General features: G+C 37.9%; 1 protein-coding gene across 1 annotated transcript in view; it reads left to right on the top strand.

Moving 5' to 3' along the window:
- LOC115422758 (LHFPL tetraspan subfamily member 4 protein-like) overlaps positions 1-18,027 on the top strand; it is a 69,129-nt gene extending 51,102 nt beyond the window's left edge. Inside the window, exons 2-4 of the mRNA XM_030139270.1 lie at positions 10,007-10,243; positions 15,502-15,518; positions 17,675-18,027. Of these exons, the coding sequence (XP_029995130.1) occupies positions 10,007-10,243; positions 15,502-15,518; positions 17,675-17,728 (308 nt within the window). The 3' untranslated portion in view covers positions 17,729-18,027. The remainder of the gene's footprint in view (positions 1-10,006; positions 10,244-15,501; positions 15,519-17,674) is intronic.
- The last annotated feature ends 495 nt before the right edge of the window (positions 18,028-18,522 follow it).

Genomic DNA, 18,522 nt, shown 5'->3' with positions numbered 1-18,522 from the left:
AAAGAAAAAACTAAACTAAATAAAACTAAACTATAATGAAAAATCCAAAACTATTATAACCTTACTAATATCATTGTCCTCGTATGTTCGACTGTGCATGGAAACTTCCCAGCATCCTTCAGTGCACACACGCTGCAAGACAAAGCACTTAAAATATTCACAAACGCTCACCGATTGAGTTGCAGACATGAAGTGTTTTGAACATTTATTAGACCGAAGCATAATAATCACCGAGTCAGACTTTATGTGTATCACAAGTGAAGTTGCCCATGGAAAAGACGTGTCTGGTCTAGAATGAAGATTCAGTGTGATGTCTGCCATGTATGTTAGCCATGTCCCAGTGGAGCCTAGCGCTTTACTGACAGCACCCCCCCCACCCCCCACCCTCCAACCCCCAACCCCACCCCCTTAGGGCTGCAGAGTAGGAATAAGGCACAATCAGCTCCCCGGTGATGTTCACTTTGATGAATGAGCAGAGGTGTAAAGTATAGATTACCATTTTTGTTGTAGCGTCAAAATGGCATGTACGCATTTCCCAGAGGGTTTTGTTGTGCGTGTGTGTGTGTGTGTGTGTGTGTGTGTGTGTGTAGGCTACATGCTGCACTTTGTTTGCAGGTGTGAGTGCTCACAGATGAGTGTACGCTGCATGTTTTCAATACACTCTCAGCTGTCTCGAGGTGAATAATGTATAGGAGGTAATGCTTGCATGTTTTCCATTTTTCTACCTTCTCACCCTCGTCATCTCTACAACTCGTGAACCTTCACACACAGTCGACTGAACTCTGCTCACATCAGCAGTGTTCCACCTGCAGTATGAAAACATATTCAGGTAAAACTTCAGCAGTGTAATCAGAATTAATTGCAGGGTTGGGCCGAGCCTTTACGGAGCCCCGAGCCCAAGCCCCTTTATCATCCACACGGCTACGACAACTATTCCATTATCTGTTTTATTCATTATGTCTGTGTTCCTGAGAACATACGACCATTAGCATGCTTGAACTTATGCTTTTTAATACATAGTGTGGGTATTTGAACACACATTGTATATTATGAAATGTTTGCAAGAATATTCAGGTTCAGAGGCATCCATAATTTATTTAATTATTCACGTTTTATCAGGGTTATCAACGTTTTATATTAAATACCTTCGCCAAGGAGGTTATGTTTTTGCCAGGGTTTGTTTGTCTGTCTGTTTGTCTGTCTGTTAGTGTGCAACATAACTCAAAAAGTTATGGACAGATTTTGATGAAATTTTCAGGGTTTGTTGGAAATGGGATAAGGAAGAAATGATTCACTTTTGGGGGTGATCTGGAAGAAATCCTGGATTCTGGATCATTTTGAAATTTTCGTTAACATTGTGGTAAATGGGGCCAAAATTTTCGTTTCCCAATATCTCGCTTAATTATTGACCAAAACTCATGAAATTTAACTCAGGAATTGACAATGGGTCCTCTATCACATTTCAAAGACCAGAAAATTTCATCAAAATCTGTCCATAACTTTTTGAGTTATGTTGCACACTAACGGACAGACAAACAAACAAACAGACAGACAGACAAACAAACCCTGGCAAAAACATAACCTCCTTGGCGTGGGGGGGCCCACGGGGGGGGGCCACTGATCAGCCTTGGCGGAGGTCTGCGCTCTCCGAGTGCTTCTAGTTTCAACTATTTCACTACAGCACAAGTGTCAAACATGCAGCCCGGGGGCCAAATCCGGCCCGCCAAAGGGTCCAATCCGGCCCCTGGAATGAATTTGTGAAATGCAAAAATTACACTGAAGATATTAACAATCAAGGATGTTAAAATCATTTTAGGTTATTTCAATCTAAAGTGGATCAGACCAGTAAAATACTATCATAATAACCTAGAATTAATGAAAACTGTAAATTTGTCTCTTTGTTTTAGTGTAAAAAAAAGTAAAATTACACAAAAACATTTTTACATTTACAGACTAGCCTTTTTACAAAAAATGTGAATATCTGAAATGTCTTAAGAGAAGTATGTGGAACTTTACTAATATTCTCCCTGTTATTTAATGTTTTGTGTATTTGTAGATCCGCTGTGATCTCTAAGTTGTGATTCATGTGTATAAATGATAAACTAAGGCATAATATTGTTAACATTGCTCTTATTTCACTAAAGAATTTTCAGGGTGTTCATATTTTTTCATGTTATGTTCAAGTACAATTCGTAGATGTAAACATTTTCATTATGGAATTTACTTTTTTCACTCAAAAGTTCTTATCCTATTATTGATATTATTTGACTGGTCCGACCCACTTTAGATCATATTAGGCTGAATGTGGCCCCTGAACTAAATGAGTTTGACACCCCTGCACTACAGGGTGTATCAAAAAAAAACAAAAAAACTACAGATTTGGAAAAATTACCCCCAGTTCCACATTTGATAATTATTGGAATTTTCTTTTATGGATGTCAGTAGGTAGGGGATTGGTGGATGTTTGTCCAAATTTACAGACCCAGGTTTTCATGCATGAGTGAGCAGGGGCAAAATGCACAATTCAAGTTAAAACTGGTTTGCGCAAAGTAGCGGTGGAATTTTAATCCAATCAAAGGTCATGGGAGGGGACAATGGGCATCCATCTTGTTTTCCACAAAATTGCCAAATTACAGCATTAACACTTTGGCCACCATGTCAATTTCATTTCTTTACCCATGGCAGTTGTTCCTGCCTTTCAAAGTTAATTCAACTTGTTTAGGCCTGAAAATGTCACTGAGGACAGACCAAGGTAGCCCTAACCCTAACCCCAACCCTGCTCACTCATGCATGAAGTGAACAAGTTAGAACAATATATCTATAAGTCATATACGCCATATTATTGATGGAAGTATATTGGTGTACGGACACTACAGGAATTTTGGTGAACAACGCACCATTGAAAACATGCGGTTGGACGTAAACATCCGTTTGCCACATTGTTACCAAATTTTCTGCAGCCAGGGAGCAGACCAAAATCTGTCTAGTTGTGCATATTTAGTCATAATAATACTGAAATAACAGGTTCCCATTCTATTATAACAATTAAAGGGCTGTAAAAGAAGGGTTTTCAGAACAAAATGGTTGATTGTCTTAATACTGAAAATAAGAATTGATAATCAAACAGCTGTTCAACAAAAATGATCAGTAAATGAAAAGCAATGTGATGTGTGTATTTTGTAATAAAAAAGACACAGGAGTTGAGTAGAAATTATTTACTGTGTTACAAAACATTATGTACAATAATTTTACTCTCTTATAACAATAAAATTGTGCACGTGTTTTCACGCTCATTGGGTCGCCATTTTATCAGTTTTTATCCGATTTTCTTCAAATTTGGAGGATTGAAGATCTAGTAATAAGATGACCAAAGAAACATTTTGGGAATGGTTTTGGGGGTATCTTTTTGCAATACTGATTAATAACTGATGCAAATATACTTGTACACCTTGATTGTGATCAGGCTGCACAGCATACAAACTAAACACCTTCATCATTTGAAATAGGATGAGCAGAAGGGGGAGGGGGGCAGAGCATCAGCATCAGCCAGTTTATATCCTCACTCCCAGCCAGTCAGCATCAGCTTCCACCAGTCACACACCTGCAGCTGATCAACATTCATACAGTAATTTGTGGCACTGAAGAGAGAGAGAGAGAGAGAGAGAGAGAGAGAGAGAGCTGTCAAAACAAACAAACAAAACAGAAATACATGACTCATAGTTCATGTAATATTTTTGTTTTGATTTATCAGTTTTATTTTTACCTCCGCCAAGGAACGGCAGAGATTATGTTTTCTTCGGGGTTTGTTTGTTAGTTTTGTCTGTTTGTCTGTTAGGAAGATAACTCAAAAAGTTATGGATGGATTTGGATGAAATTTTCAGGAAATGTTGACACTGGCACAAGGAACAAATGATTACATTTTGGTGGTGATCGGGGGAGGGGACTGATCTGCCTTGGTGGAGGTCTGCGCTCTCTGAGTGCTTTTCTGGTTTGTTCTTTTTTCTTTTGATGTTTCAAAATCATCCCTGTATGGTGTATCTGTAAGTTTATATATTTATAATAATAGCTTTATTTATATAGCACCTTTTAAAACAAAGTTTACAAAGTGCTTTGACAAACAAGTAAAGGGCACAACAGCAGGATAAAAGATGTAAATAAAAACACTAAAATAGAAGCAACATAATAGGAGAGATGTGTACAACAATGCAGAAACATGACACTTCAAATAGATTAAATGAATCGGAATAAGGAGGGCAGGGGTAATGTAACATGATGCTGTTAAATCAATGCAAAAGTAGAGGCGTGAGATAAAACAACATCATGTATGAGAATATAAACCAACAATCAAACAGGATAAGATTCAAAAATTAAAAAAAAAAAAAAATTTAAATTTAAAATTAAAAGGGACAAACATCACATAAAAGCAAGTCTATAAAAGTGTGTCTTAAGAAGTGACTTAAAAGATGCCACTGATTCCGCAAGCAGGCCGTTCCAAAGTCGAGGGGCCCTGATGGAAAAGGCCCGGTCACCCTTAGATTTAAGCCTCGACTTTGGAACAGCCAGGAGCCCTCTGCCTGAGGATCTAAGGCTATGTGCTGGCTCGTAGGTAGTTAACATGTCATCTATATAGCTTGGAGCCAGACCCATTCGGGCTTTAAAAGTAATCAGTAAAATCTTAAAATCAATTCTAAAACACACAGGGAGCCAATGAAGGGATGCCAGGATAGGAGTTATGTGATGTCGCCTGTTAAAACCAGTGAGAAGCAGAAGAATATTTATATACGTTCCCTCTGTAAAATGGGCCTTATCGCACTGTAATGAACTGTAGACGTTTGTTAAACACCATAAACATCCTGTAAAAGCTTCTGTTAAAACAATAAATACATGACTCATCAGGACCACATGGGTCATCACATCAGTGACATGTTGCCTCCTTCATGGGCTGTTCCAGCACCGGTAGTGACGCAGACTCGTTGTATTGTTTGTCCGATTACTTGGGCTGTGATGGACTGGTCTTTGACCCTCTGCGGCAGACACCAGTCTAAGGCTACATTCAGACTGCACCCAAATGTGGCCCAAATCTGACTTTTTGCTGCTATTTGTCCTGTATCTGATCTGTTTAAGACAGTCTGAACGGCACAAATCTGATTTTCTCAAATCCAACCCAGGCCACTTTCATATGTGGTCCTAAATCTGATACATATCGGATATTTTGCAATGCGACATCAGTCTAAACGGCCAGGTCGCATTTATCCAACCTTTATGTCATTGAAATGCAAGTACAGCCTGACTGCAACACGCTTGCGAACAGATATAGGTCGCCAGAGATGAGTGTCTTGCTGTGAGAGTGTTACGGAGAGGCGGTCACAGATATATTTAAATGTTCTTGTCATTCAAAAATTATGAATGAAGTCTGTGTCAGTGAAGGCACTAACATCACTATCCCACCACTCCTGACTCCGACTCTGCATCCAAATATTTTGTACAGATGTAGCAGCCATTGCACCACAAAAGGCCAGAGCAAAAAACCTGGCTCTCCTCTTTTTTAATCTTCTACTGAAAATTATTTGACTGTAATGGCAAAATTACTTATATCCATATATATTCATATATTCATTCATTCATTGAATGAACCTGCTTTATCCTCACTAGGGTCACAGGGGTCGCTTGGGGCCTATCCCAGCTACATAGGGGCGAAGGCGGGGTACACCCTGGACAAGTCGCCAGTTCATCGCAGGGCTATATTTACCACCGCCAAGGAGGTTATGTTTTTGCCAGGGTTTGTTTGTCTGTCTGTTTGTTTGTCTGTCCGTTAGTGTGCAACATAACTCAAAAAGTTATGGACAGATTTTGATGAAATTTTCAGGGTTTGTTGGAAATGGGATAAGGAAGAAATGATTAACATTTGGGGGTGATCCGGAAGAAATCCTGGATTCTGGATCACTTTGAAATTTTCGTTAACATTGTGGAAAATGGGGCCAAAATTTTCGTTTCCCAATATCTCGCTTAATTATTGACCAAAACTCATGAAATTTCACTCAGGAATTGACAATGGGTCCCTCTATCACGTTTCAAAGGCTGATCCGGATCTGATCCAGAAGGCGGATTTTATTTTAAAAAATAAATGTAGGATTTGTATCACCGATTATGTGGGGAATTTTTGCGCTTGGCGGAGGTCTGCGCTCTCTGAGTGCTTTTCTAGTCATATATATTTTCATATATTTCATATATCATATAGGCTTCTAACTCTATTTCAGATATATTCATGTCACTGTGTATTATAGAGCAGTTTTGACCTCTTTTGTGTTTTGTCCAGAGTAGAAGGCCAAACCAACATTTCTCACAGGGGTCTTATCTCTAAGTTCCTGACACTAACCAAAACACTTTCGACACATCATAATTTTCTCATTGGAGACAGAAGACTACATTGTGATTTGTATTTTTGGGTTCAGACCATCTCAGTCTTTTGTCTGAGTGATATTTCTTTCTATGGAGCTCCAAATAAAGTGATTTCTTTGACACTGAACGCTTGAACTGACCCTTCTTTTTTGAAGACGAATTAGTAGAGTATTATTTTTCCATAACAGTACTGACTTTGGTTGTAGAGAAACTTTATCATGCCACAAACACGTCGATACAAGATGCCTCCATATTTACGTCCATAAACACAGTGCGTGCTGCATGGTCATGTATTACGTCAGGACCTCTTTTGCACATGCGGGTCATTGTGAAGGCGTAAACAACAAAGAAATTCGTGGAGAATGGATTGGTTGTCAGTCAGGCCTTCCTTTATTGTGCACAGGTGAGAAACTGACAAACGAAGCTTTGCCCTCTCTCAGAAGTCAGTTCTGACCTGTCCAGGAAGTCAGTCTAACTTATAGTAGCCTGCGCTACGCTTAAATGTGATTGGTTAATATGATGTATGACACTGTCGCTAAGCAGAAGAAAGAAAATACGATACAAACAGACAGAATGCAAGACCTTGGAGTTGTCCTGGGAAGTTTTAGGGAGATGGGTTATGTTGTATCTTGTGGTATTGTTAGAGACAAAGTAGCTTACAAAACATACGGAATTGAGAAACTGACTGAGAGTAAACATTCATATCTTGGCCTGTGCTTAGAAAGAGAATGAAGACTGAAGAGCTATCATAGGTGTCTTATAAACTAATAGAACACTTATGGTCAGTATTAAAATCAGTATTAACAGGGTCACTTCAGGGTCGCATTCAGTTCATAGCGAGAACTAATAGAAGTCACATTTAATTTGTAATATGAACGAGCACACAAAAAATCGGACATCACAAAAAAATCCGAATTGTGCATTAAGGCCTGCTGTCTGAACATAGCCCAAGATGACATGTTGTTGACCAGTGCTGGGTCGCGTCTCTAGGACAATGGTGGAGTGCGACGTTTACGGCTGCACAAACAAGCGCAAACTCGTGCTTTCCACTCAATCTCGCTCACTGACTGCTGCTTGTTTACTCGCACTCAAATCAATGATGGTACGTGTCTTCTGGCTGCTCCACATAGGTTCTGCCCCCACCTGTTATTCACATAATAAAAAGGTCCAGTGTGATGCATTTATGGTGATCTTTAAAGGTAGGGTAGGAGATCCTGGAAAAACGGTTCGAGCAAGCTACATTTTGAAAATACACAATTCAGAAGTCCAAACCCCTTTCTTCAGACTTCTAACTAATCTCGGGCTAGTAAGAACAGCTGATTGCAGTCAGACTGATGTCAGGCTAGCAGCCCACAAAGTTTGCTTTGAACGCTGTAATCTGTGCATTTCACCATAATGTTTATCAACAGAACAGCCTCAGTTCATACCTATCTCGCTAACGTTACATTTCCTAGTGATTTACGTTAATGACAAAACAGTTTGCCAGTGAACTTTTCATCCTAATATAGTTAATATAGCTCTGGCTTCGTTTCCTGTACAAGTGCTCCGAACCTCTGAGAATGCACGATTCATACACGGAGAGGGGTACGCGCAGAGGGGGGAGGGACAAATGGCAGTTAATTTTGATAGACATATCACCGTTCAATCATTTCAATGAGCCGGTTAAAATGATTGGATGGTGTTTTTTCAGTCCTGTCCATTCCACAGGTGGCTAAATTTTTTTATTTTTGTGTTAGAGCATTTAATTAATTGGTTGTAATCAGGATGTGAAGGAGATTTTAAGCAATATAGTAAAAAAAAAATGCTCCAGGGAAACATCTCCTACCCTACCTTTAATGTTGTCAGTATCAAATTCATCTTGCGGGCTAAATTTTAGCATTTGGGGGTCCAGTTTTAGCCCGCAGGTGGTATGTTTGACATCCCTGATTTAGATGTTCAGTGTGGCAGATATGTAAAGGATTGTTATTTTAGAATTTGGTGTTTTTTTTTTTTTTTTACTCTAGCTGACTGCACTTCTAAAGTAGTGTAATTTGACCCAGTAATGGAACCAGCAAACATCAACAAAGCACAAAAAAGACTCAAGACATCAAGTTAAGCACATCAGCACAAATCAGTCTGAATTCTATGGATTCGAACTGACTCGCAGAGATGTTTATGTTGGAGTTGGTTTGTGTTGAGCTGGCAGTTGACGTTATCCGACTGAATTTCTGCGACAACAGCAGAATGTGTTGTGGTTGTAGAGGAGCAGAAGGACAGCAGTGAAGTATCCAGGAGAGGAGTGAGTGGAAGGAGAGGCAAGGGGTATTGGTTTTGGTTCGGTTTGTTTGCTTGTTAACACTCTAACAGCAAAACTACTGGTTGAATTCATACCAAATTTGGTTTATAGATTGCCAGTGACCCAGAACAGATGTGGTTACATTTTGGGAATGTAGGTCAAAGTTCAAATTTTTTATGAATTTTTTAAATCTTTTTATTTTCTCCCATTTACTTGTAATTGGCAAAATTTCAAATATCTATAAACTATCAGTTTTGCATTAATTTACTTCAAACTTGGCACATATATAGAGGCCATTGTCATATATCACTGACATAAAGCTAAGGCGAATATTTGATCTGTATTGGCGGAAGTCTGCGCTCTCTGAGTGCTTTTCTTGTTTTGTCATGTGTTTCCAGATGGTGCTTTCGTACTTTGCTGCTGTAAACCTGGAGTTTCCCCTTGTGGGACTAATATATATCTTATCTGATCGTATCTTATCTTATTGTATCTTACCTTATCTTATCTTACTGAATCTTATCTTATTGTATCTTACCTTATCTGGTCTTATTGGATTTTATCTTATCTTATCTTATCTTATTGTATCTTATCTTATCTTATCTTATCTTATTGTATCTTATCTTATGTTATTGTATCTTATTTTATCTTATCTTATCTTATTGTATCTTATCTTATGTTATTGTATCTTATTTTATCTTATCTTATTGTATCCTATCATGTCTTATCTGATCTTATCTTATTGTATCTTATCTTATCATGTTTTATCTTATCTTATCTTCTCTTATCTTATTGTATCTTATCTTATCTTATTGTATCTTATCTTACGTTATTGTATCTTATTTTATCTTATCTTATCATGTCTTATCTTATCTTATCTTATCCTATCTTATCTTATCTTATCTTATCTTATCTTATCTTATCTTATCTTATCTTATCTTATCTTATCTTATCTTATCATGTCTTATCTTATCTTATCTTATCTTATCTTATCCTATCTTATCCTTTCCAATCTTATCTTATCCTTTCCAATCATATCGTATCGTATCGTATCGTATCGTATCTTGTCTTATCTTATCTTATCTTATCTTATCTTATCTTATCTTATCTTATCTTATCTTATCTTATCATGTCTTATCTTATCTTATCTTATCCTATCTTATCCTTTCCAATCTTATCTTATCCTTTCCAATCATATCGCATCGTATCGTATCGTATCTTGTCTTATCGTATCTTATCTTATCTTATCTTATCTTATCTTATGGTTGACCCCCAGTCCTAAACCTCCGTCTCCTTACGCTGACCCAGTCTCTGTCCTTCTCTGTGCTCCTACAGGAGTGTGCCTGGTGCTGGGATGCATGATCTTCCCCGACGGCTGGGATGCTGAGGTCATCCGGGACATGTGTGGGGAGCATGCGGGGAAGTACTCCCTGGGCGACTGCTCCGTCCGCTGGGCCTATATGCTGGCCATCATGGGCATCCTGGACGCCCTCATCCTCTCCTTCCTGGCCTTTGTCCTGGGCAACCGCCAGACAGACTTCTATCTGGATGATTTGCAGACAGACAACAAAGGTAAGAAAAACACTGACAAACATTTCCCTGCATCATCACAGTTGTTAGAATTAGAGCAGGGATGGACTAACTATTTTAGCTCAAGACCCAAAGGAGTCTTCAGTGTTTCCCAGGTTCTTAACTTGTAAAAGTACATTTTCAATTATAAGAATATATGCAGTTTTTTTTTTTTTTTTTTACAGACTTACAGAAGATTTGATCACATTTTCAGGTCCAAATTCACAAGAAGTTTTGAAATTAGTGAATATTTTACACAGTGCCTTAGCTTATAAGACCACTGTAAAACACGCTCTTCTTCTGTTCTTCATCACTAAATTTGCAAATGGTAAATTTACTGTAAAAAAAAACAACAAAATATTCAGTTTGACCAAAAAAAAAAAAAGGGTTACTAATAAGACAACCATAAACTTCACAGTTGATAACAGCTATTTGTTAGAAGAAGAAGACCATAAAAATGCAAACATAAAAAAGCTGTTTAATCTACTTTAAAAACTGAGTTGTAATGTAATTCTGTAGTTCTTTTGGTAAACTATATTAAAAACCAATTCAAAAAAATCATGATACAGATGTATGAAATAATGTGGAGCACTACTGTAAAATTCAACTTAACCAAAAATTTGTAAAAATAAACTAAAATTTGGTATCGACATTATTTATCATTTCTTATCCTACTGTTTATATTATTTTTACTGGTCCGGCCCTCTTTATAACATATTAGTCTGTGTGTGGCGCCTGAACTCAATGAGTTTGACACCCCTGACTTAAGGGATTTAAAAATGCACCATTCAATTCTGAACTTAACCCTTTCATGCATGAACTATGACAACCTTCATCAAGATTTTTTTCTTGAGTGTTTTTATTCCTCCTTAGGCATGAAAAAAACAATGTGATTGAGTTTTTTTTTTTCTTTTCATGGAGTTACATAATGTCCATGCATTAAATTTTTGAAGTAAAGAAACATGTTTAAAACCCAATATCAGAAACTGAGATGAAAACAACGAAATAAAACCTTTTTTTTTTTTTTGAACTTTTCATTTAGATTTTTGCACAACATAAAACAGAACAAAACATCTGAGACAAGACGTACAGGGTGGGGAAGCAAAATTTACAATATTTTGAGGCAGGAATTGAAAGACAGTGTATGACCAATTAGTTTGTTGAAAGTCATGAGAATTTATTTGCCACAAGAAAATTTCCATAATAGAAAATGTTTTTATTCTATGTGTCCTCCTTCTTTCTCAATAACTGCCTTCACACGCTTCCTGAAACTTGCGCAAGTGTTCCTCAAATATTGGGGTGACAACTTCTCCCATTCTTCTTTAATAGTATCTTCCAGACTTTCTCGTAATAGTTTTGCTCATAGTCATTGTCTTCTTTCCATTATAAACAGTCTTTATGGACACTCCAACTATTTTTGAAATCTCCTTTGGTGTGACGAGTGCATTCAGCAAATCACACACTCTTTGACGTTTGCTTTCCTGATTACTCATATGGGCAAAAGTTTCTGAAAAGGTATGGATAATAGTGTTAGGTATGATTATGACATCAATATATGTTTGGTTTCAAAACAATTGACGTAGTGCCTGCTGAGAAAAAACAACTAAATGTTCATTGTAAATTTTGCGTCCCCACCCTGTAAATAAAAAAATAAATTACACCACATAGTATTATTATTGTTACAAATATTATACTACATCTATAGATACATCGCCAAATATCGAAATATCCATATATTTGTATACATATGCACACATCTATATAAATACAAAACACCTCATGTCAGGGCTCAAAAGAGCAATTCTCGTCAACAACCCAAAAAGTTTAATTATACTAATAGTCTTCGACCATGTGCCATCTCCGCTTAAAAAGATCCATTTTCATTTGAAATGATGCGGTCATTCTTTCCATGGTGTACACTTGTTTCAGTCTTTGTTTCCATTCTGTTACCGTTGGTGATTTGACACTCTTCCAATTTACTGTTACTATTTTTTTTAGCAATCAATAGTAAAATATGTAAAATATATCTCTGCTCTGCATTAAAATCATTGACTGGTATGACTCCAAGTAAATAGAACAAAACATTTGAAGGGACTTCTCTTTTTACAATTCTTTCAATTTCTTCTTTGATATTTTTCCAGTATATAAACAAGTTCGGACAGTCCCAAAATAAGTGTGTATGGTCACCTGTTTTACCACAATTTCTCCAGCATAAAGCTGTAGATGGATCCTTAACAAAATAAGATATAACCAAAGGAGTATGAAAAAATCTGGTCTTGAGTTTCCAATCAAATTCCCTCCACTGCTGACTATTGATGCCTTTATGACTAATATTACATAATTTGTCCCATAATTCGTCTTCTGTAACAGTATTTGATTCCAATTCCCATTTTTCTTTGATATCATAGGTATTTTGAAGAAATAAAAACATTTTTAATGCAGCTAATCTGATGTTTTCTCACATTTTAACATATAATGCTAGTTATTACTTACTTCATGGAGATAATATGCAAAAAAAAACAAAAAAACTTTTTGTCTATCAAATAACAATTGATTTACACTCAAACATGTTAGTGCAGATCAGGTTTATCGAGAACAGCAAAGTTACAGTAATGGTCTGAATGTCAGTGTATGGGATGATGCATAAGTGTCCACTGTGTTGGCTGATATGGAACTAAAACAACTAAACCCATGAATATACAGGGGTTGGACAAAATAATGGAAACACCTTCACCTCAAGATGATAATGCCCCAGTCCATACAGCTAGAATTGTTAAAGAATGGCATGAGGAACATTCTAATGAAGTTGAGCATCTCGTATGGCCGGCACAGTCCCCAGACCTCAACATTATTGAGCATTTATGGTCAGTTTTAGAGATTCAAATAAGACGTCGATTTCCACCGCCATCGTCTCTAAAAGAGTTGGAGGGTATTCTAACTGAAGAATGGCTTAAAATTCCTTTGGAAACAATTCACAAGTTGTATGAATCAATACCTCGGAGAATTGAGGCTGTAATTGCCACAAAAGGCGGACCTACACCATATTAAATTATATTTTGTTGATTTTTTAAGGTGTTTCCATTATTTTGTCCAACCCCTGTACAAGAGAACTGTCCACTGGAGCGACCACTGTGCATGATAGGGTTAATACGAGATAAAAAACTTTCTTTGTGACTAATTTTTTCAATGCTCTCACAGTTAGTAAAGACAGTGTGCAGATGTTCAAGACCAGAAGTTGCATCACGCTTCACTGGTTTTTGGGTGTAGTTTTTCTAGTTCTAAAAACATTAACTGATGCCTTTTTTAAATTCCTTGAGTGTATTTGAAGATAAAAGTGTTAAAAGTCCAGCTCTAGTGTTTTGTTTTAGTGAAGTCATTAAAATAAAGCAGATATGCCTGGTTCAGACATGACTCCACTACAGCCTGACCTTAGTTACTCCAGCCCAACTGCTCTCAGAGCTGTATTCAGGGTTGGGGGGTTGGGGGGGTGGGGGGCGTCGTCCCGACTGTTTCTGACAGTTTGCATGATGTTGCATCAGGACAGTGGAATCACATTGTCTCAGCTGTGAAGAAGAAGAACAGGAGAAGGAACAAGAGAAGATGCAGCGGTAGAAGCCAAGATACACCACAAATAAAAAGTCTCCTTACATAAGATTTATGGGTTTGACTCCACTTTAGATTAATGTGCAACAGTATAAAAAAAAAAAAAAAAAAAAAGAGGATCAGCGAGGGAGGGGGGATGAGAAGCACAAGGAAAAACACGGAGTCGTAGACAGATCCAAAAAAGAGTAAAGAAGGAGAGAGTGAATGAAGAGGCTGAGAGACGACAAGACTAAAGGAAGGAGAGAGAGAATAGTGACATAAGATGTCTCGCTTCTCCGACCGTCTATCTCCATGATGGTTTCCATGGTAACTGGAGATATTCCAGAGCGTGGGCGTGTCTTTCTGTTCTCATCTGATTAACCTCGCTGACAGTCTCCGTAATGTTACACGTTTAATGCATCGACTGAACATCATCAAGTTTCTTTTGGATGTCTGTAGAGATCACGCAATACTTTGAGGTGTTTCATAAAAGCCACCGCTCACTGTTAACAAAATCCAACAAAAAACACACAAAATGTTAAGATAAAATAATGTCATTAAAAATAAATGAATGGTTAATGCTTTTATACTTCATTCACGTTGTATTAAGAGTAAATTACTAATAAAAAAAACATAAATAAGTATCATACCGCATTACCTTTTAACCCTTTCATGGATACTGGTCACTACAGTGGACAGCTATTCAGAGCTCTTCTCTTGTACATTTATGGATTTTATTGTTTTAGTTCCATATCAGCCAACACAGTGGACACTTATGCATCATCCCATCCACTGTAATTCATACCATTACTGTAACTTTGCTGTTCTAGTTAAACCAGATCTGCAGTAACATGTTTGAGTACTGAAGGGGTGGGAATTATATTATACTTCCTCCCACTCCTTTTCAAATGCGCAAATGAAGTCATGTATATGTATAAGTTTTGTTTTTGTGTTTTCTTCCATGACTTCTTACTATCTGTTTTATTTCTAAAGACTAAGTAAGAATATTTTGTCTTGTTGCATATTGGAAATAAACTAAATTAAAAAAAAAAACAAAAACAAAAAATTTGCTTGTTATTGTTACTGCAATTAACTGTTTTGTTTTTTTTTTAACAAAAAAGTTGGGTTTTTTTGCATTTCATTTCCATGAAGTGAGTAATGACTAGTATTTGAGTATGTTAAAATGTGAGAAAACAGCAGATTAGCAGCATTAAAAATGTTTTTATTTCATAGTTTTCACACGATATATCAGTAAATCCTTTTTTTTTTTTTGCTTCAAAAATTAAACCCATGGTGTCAAGTGGACATTTTTGGAACTCCTTGAAAAATAGGTTCATAAGAAAATTTTCAGTCGCATTGTTTTTTTCATGCCTAAAGAGGAATAAAAACACTCAAGAAATAAATGTTGATTAAGGTTCTCATAATTCATGCATGAAAGGGTTAATAAAGACACTTTTAGAACTCATTTAGATTCAAAAATAGCCACGACCCTGAAGTATTAAAACAAAACAAGGACATTAGCTGTACACAAGCAGAAATGAATGTCATTTTCACCGTTAAGTGTTGACCTAAATGCTCCCACTGACATGAGCATATTCATGTTTTGCACAAATATGCACTTTTCTCCTTTTTCTTGCCTCTGTATATGTCAACAATTTTTTTTTTTTTCTCCTTTACAGATTTTGCTGTTTCAAGGGTGAGTTGACTTTTGTTTTATGGTTGTTGCACATTTGTGGAAAGTATTAAACGGCCCCTTGTGAAACTTCATTGGCAGTGAAAGTCAACAATCAAAGCTCTACCACTCTCAGTTACAACTGCAGTCCAGGCCTGTTTTCCAGTAAAATGTAGACCACTTGACCCCTTGACCCCTGCCTCTTTTGAGTCTTTCAAACCTCCACTCCCACTTCTCACCACAGGTTTTTTTTAAGTGCTATTGTCTCTATACCTTGTTGGAGGTAAAACCAAGGCCCAATCCCAATTCACCTCTTAGCCCTCCCCCTTACCCTTACCCTTACCCCTACCCCTTGGCCCTTACACTTTGCACTACCCCTCGAAACGGAGCTGCAAGGGTTAGGGGTTGAAACATTCCCCTATGAAATGGGACGACCCTTCGCGACCTGTTACATCATCAGCAGTCATCGACGCTGCTATAAACAGATGCAAAAACTTAGTTTCCTAAAGTATTCACCATGCCGTCAGTAGCTGTAACCATCTCTGTTCCATGGGCTTTGGTCATCTTTTTGCGTCTATCAGCTATAAACCTCAGAAATGCGATCTATAACACATTGAAACAGCATTAAACGGCTGATCAAATGATTAAGTTGTTTACAAAGAAAATACATACATTTATGTGTTTCTTTCATCACACTGCTGCACTTTTTGGCTGTGTTTACCTCCATCTTGCCAAGGATTCAAACAGGATTATGGGAAATTTGTCCTACCCCTCTGTTCGTAGTGTGGTCCTGAAATATCTCCATTTCAAGGGCTATACTACTCTCTATCTTAGCCTTTCCCCTCCATCTAATTGAGAATCAGGACAACATTACCCCTTCATGTGTATGCACAAAATGGAGGGGTAGGGGTAAGGGGGAGGGCCAAGGGGTGAATTGGAAATAGCCTAAAAAGCAAAAACTGGACTAGAATCAGAACAAATATGGAAATATCTGAAAGTGTAATACCACTGACAGCCACTAGATGGTGTCTCCATGTCTAAACTAGAAGCACTCGGAGAGCGCAGACCTCCGCCAAGGCTGATCAGTGGCCCCCCCTGTGGGCCCCCCCACCCCCAATCACCACCAAAATTTAATCATTTCTTCCTTATTCCATTTCCAACAAACCCTGAAAATTTCATCCAAATCTGTCCATAACTTTTTGAGTTATGTTGCACACTAACAGACAGATAAACAAACAAACAAACTAGAAAAGCACTCGGAGAGCGCAGACCTCCGCCAAGGCTGATCAGTGGCCCCCACCGTGGGCCCCCCCCATGCCAAGGAGGTTATGTTTTTGCCAGGGTTTGTTTGTTTGTTTGTCTGTCTGTTTGTCTGTCCGTTAGTGTGCAACATAACTCAAAAAGTTATGTACAGATTTTGATGAAATTTTCAGGGTTTGTTGGAAATGGGCCCCCCCACCCCCGATCACCACCAAAATTTAATCATTTCTTCCTCATCCCATTTCCAACAAACCCTGAAAATTTCATCAAAATCTGTCCATAACTTTTTGAGTTATGTTGCACACTAACGGACAGACAGACAGACAGACAAACAACCAAACAAACCCTGGCAAAAACATAACCTCCTTGGCGGAGGTAACTACTTGTCATAAATCTGTCAGTAGTTTTTCTCAAACTCACACAGTCGCTCTTTGAACAGATCCTCTACCGCCACGGTTCCCAGTGGTATTCTCCATCTGGGTACACATCCATGAGCACCTAGAAAATGGATGGAATGTACGCAGAGGACAGACAGGATGCTCCGTCCATATCTGTCCGTGTCTTTATCGTTACATTCAGTCAGCGTTACTTCTGTCACCGTCATTTATTTTGAAAAATCTCCACACTGCTGACAATACTCCCCCACTGCGTACCTGCTGCACTTACTTGCCAATGCCACACTGCTGTAAGTGGTGTTGGTGCGGTTGTATCAGAGTACTTTTATGAGTACGAGTACAAGTAAACGGACCCGATACCTGATAATGGTATCGGTATCGGTGGATTCCTACTTTTAAGTAATACACAAAGCCCAATTAATGTCGTAAGAATGACCAGTACAGGTTCACTTTAATAAAAAATGTGAATTGATACTGTGATGATGCAAACACAACAATACTGAACCTGTTTGTTGTTTGTTTCAGATTGAGGTTCGAGATCGAAGAGAACCGAGGTACGGAGTTCAACGCCTTCACTGAGTGAACGATGGCACTGGGAAAACTAGTGCTTCCTCTCCTCTCCTCTCCTCTCCTCTCCTCTCCTCTCCTCTCCTCTCCTCTCCTCTCCTCTCCTCTCCTCTCCTCTCCTCTCCTCTCCTCTCCTCTCCATCCAACTCTATTGCTTTTCCTGTCTTTTCCCCTCTTCTCTCTTCTCTCCAATGATCAGGATTTCACCCAATCTCAATGCAGACACCAAGTGTACAGGATTCTGTAACATAAAAAAAAAAACCAACAACAACAAAACACACTGGGAAAAACTATATTTTGAAAAAAGAAAAAAGGATGTACAGTGCATTTAACACTCGACTTTCTCAACAAATACCTTTATGAAAAAAAGTTACTGTATTTAAGTCTTGATTTGTGTGAGAAATTCAATCCTTAAGATGAAGAACCATTACGTCCACCTATGATTTTTTTTGATGAAGTTATTTCTTTCAGATCTAGCAAACTTTGAGTTTGTGTGTTGTACTTTCATATCTTCAGAAAGCAAAGTACGTCTAAGATCCCGATATATATGTTAAAAGAGTCCAGACCTGCAATATGGCGGCAAGTCCATTAGTCATTCAAACATTTCAACAGGGACTCATATGGCTCTTCATCTAAGGACCTTCAAATGTGAGGAATTTAAAGAAGTACCCCATTGCAGCTTTACAGAACCTAACATCTCTGGGAGATTCTCTATTGTACATATGGAACAATGTAAATAACATTACTGCTGACAAAAACAGCCGACGACAAAACCTCATCTGACCCTTAATGCATCCGATTATAGT

The sequence above is a fragment of the Sphaeramia orbicularis genome, chromosome 7 (assembly GCF_902148855.1).
Source record: "Sphaeramia orbicularis chromosome 7, fSphaOr1.1, whole genome shotgun sequence".
NCBI classification, from domain to species: domain Eukaryota; kingdom Metazoa; phylum Chordata; class Actinopteri; order Kurtiformes; family Apogonidae; genus Sphaeramia; species Sphaeramia orbicularis.
This window is presented reverse-complemented; position numbering and strand designations above follow the sequence as displayed.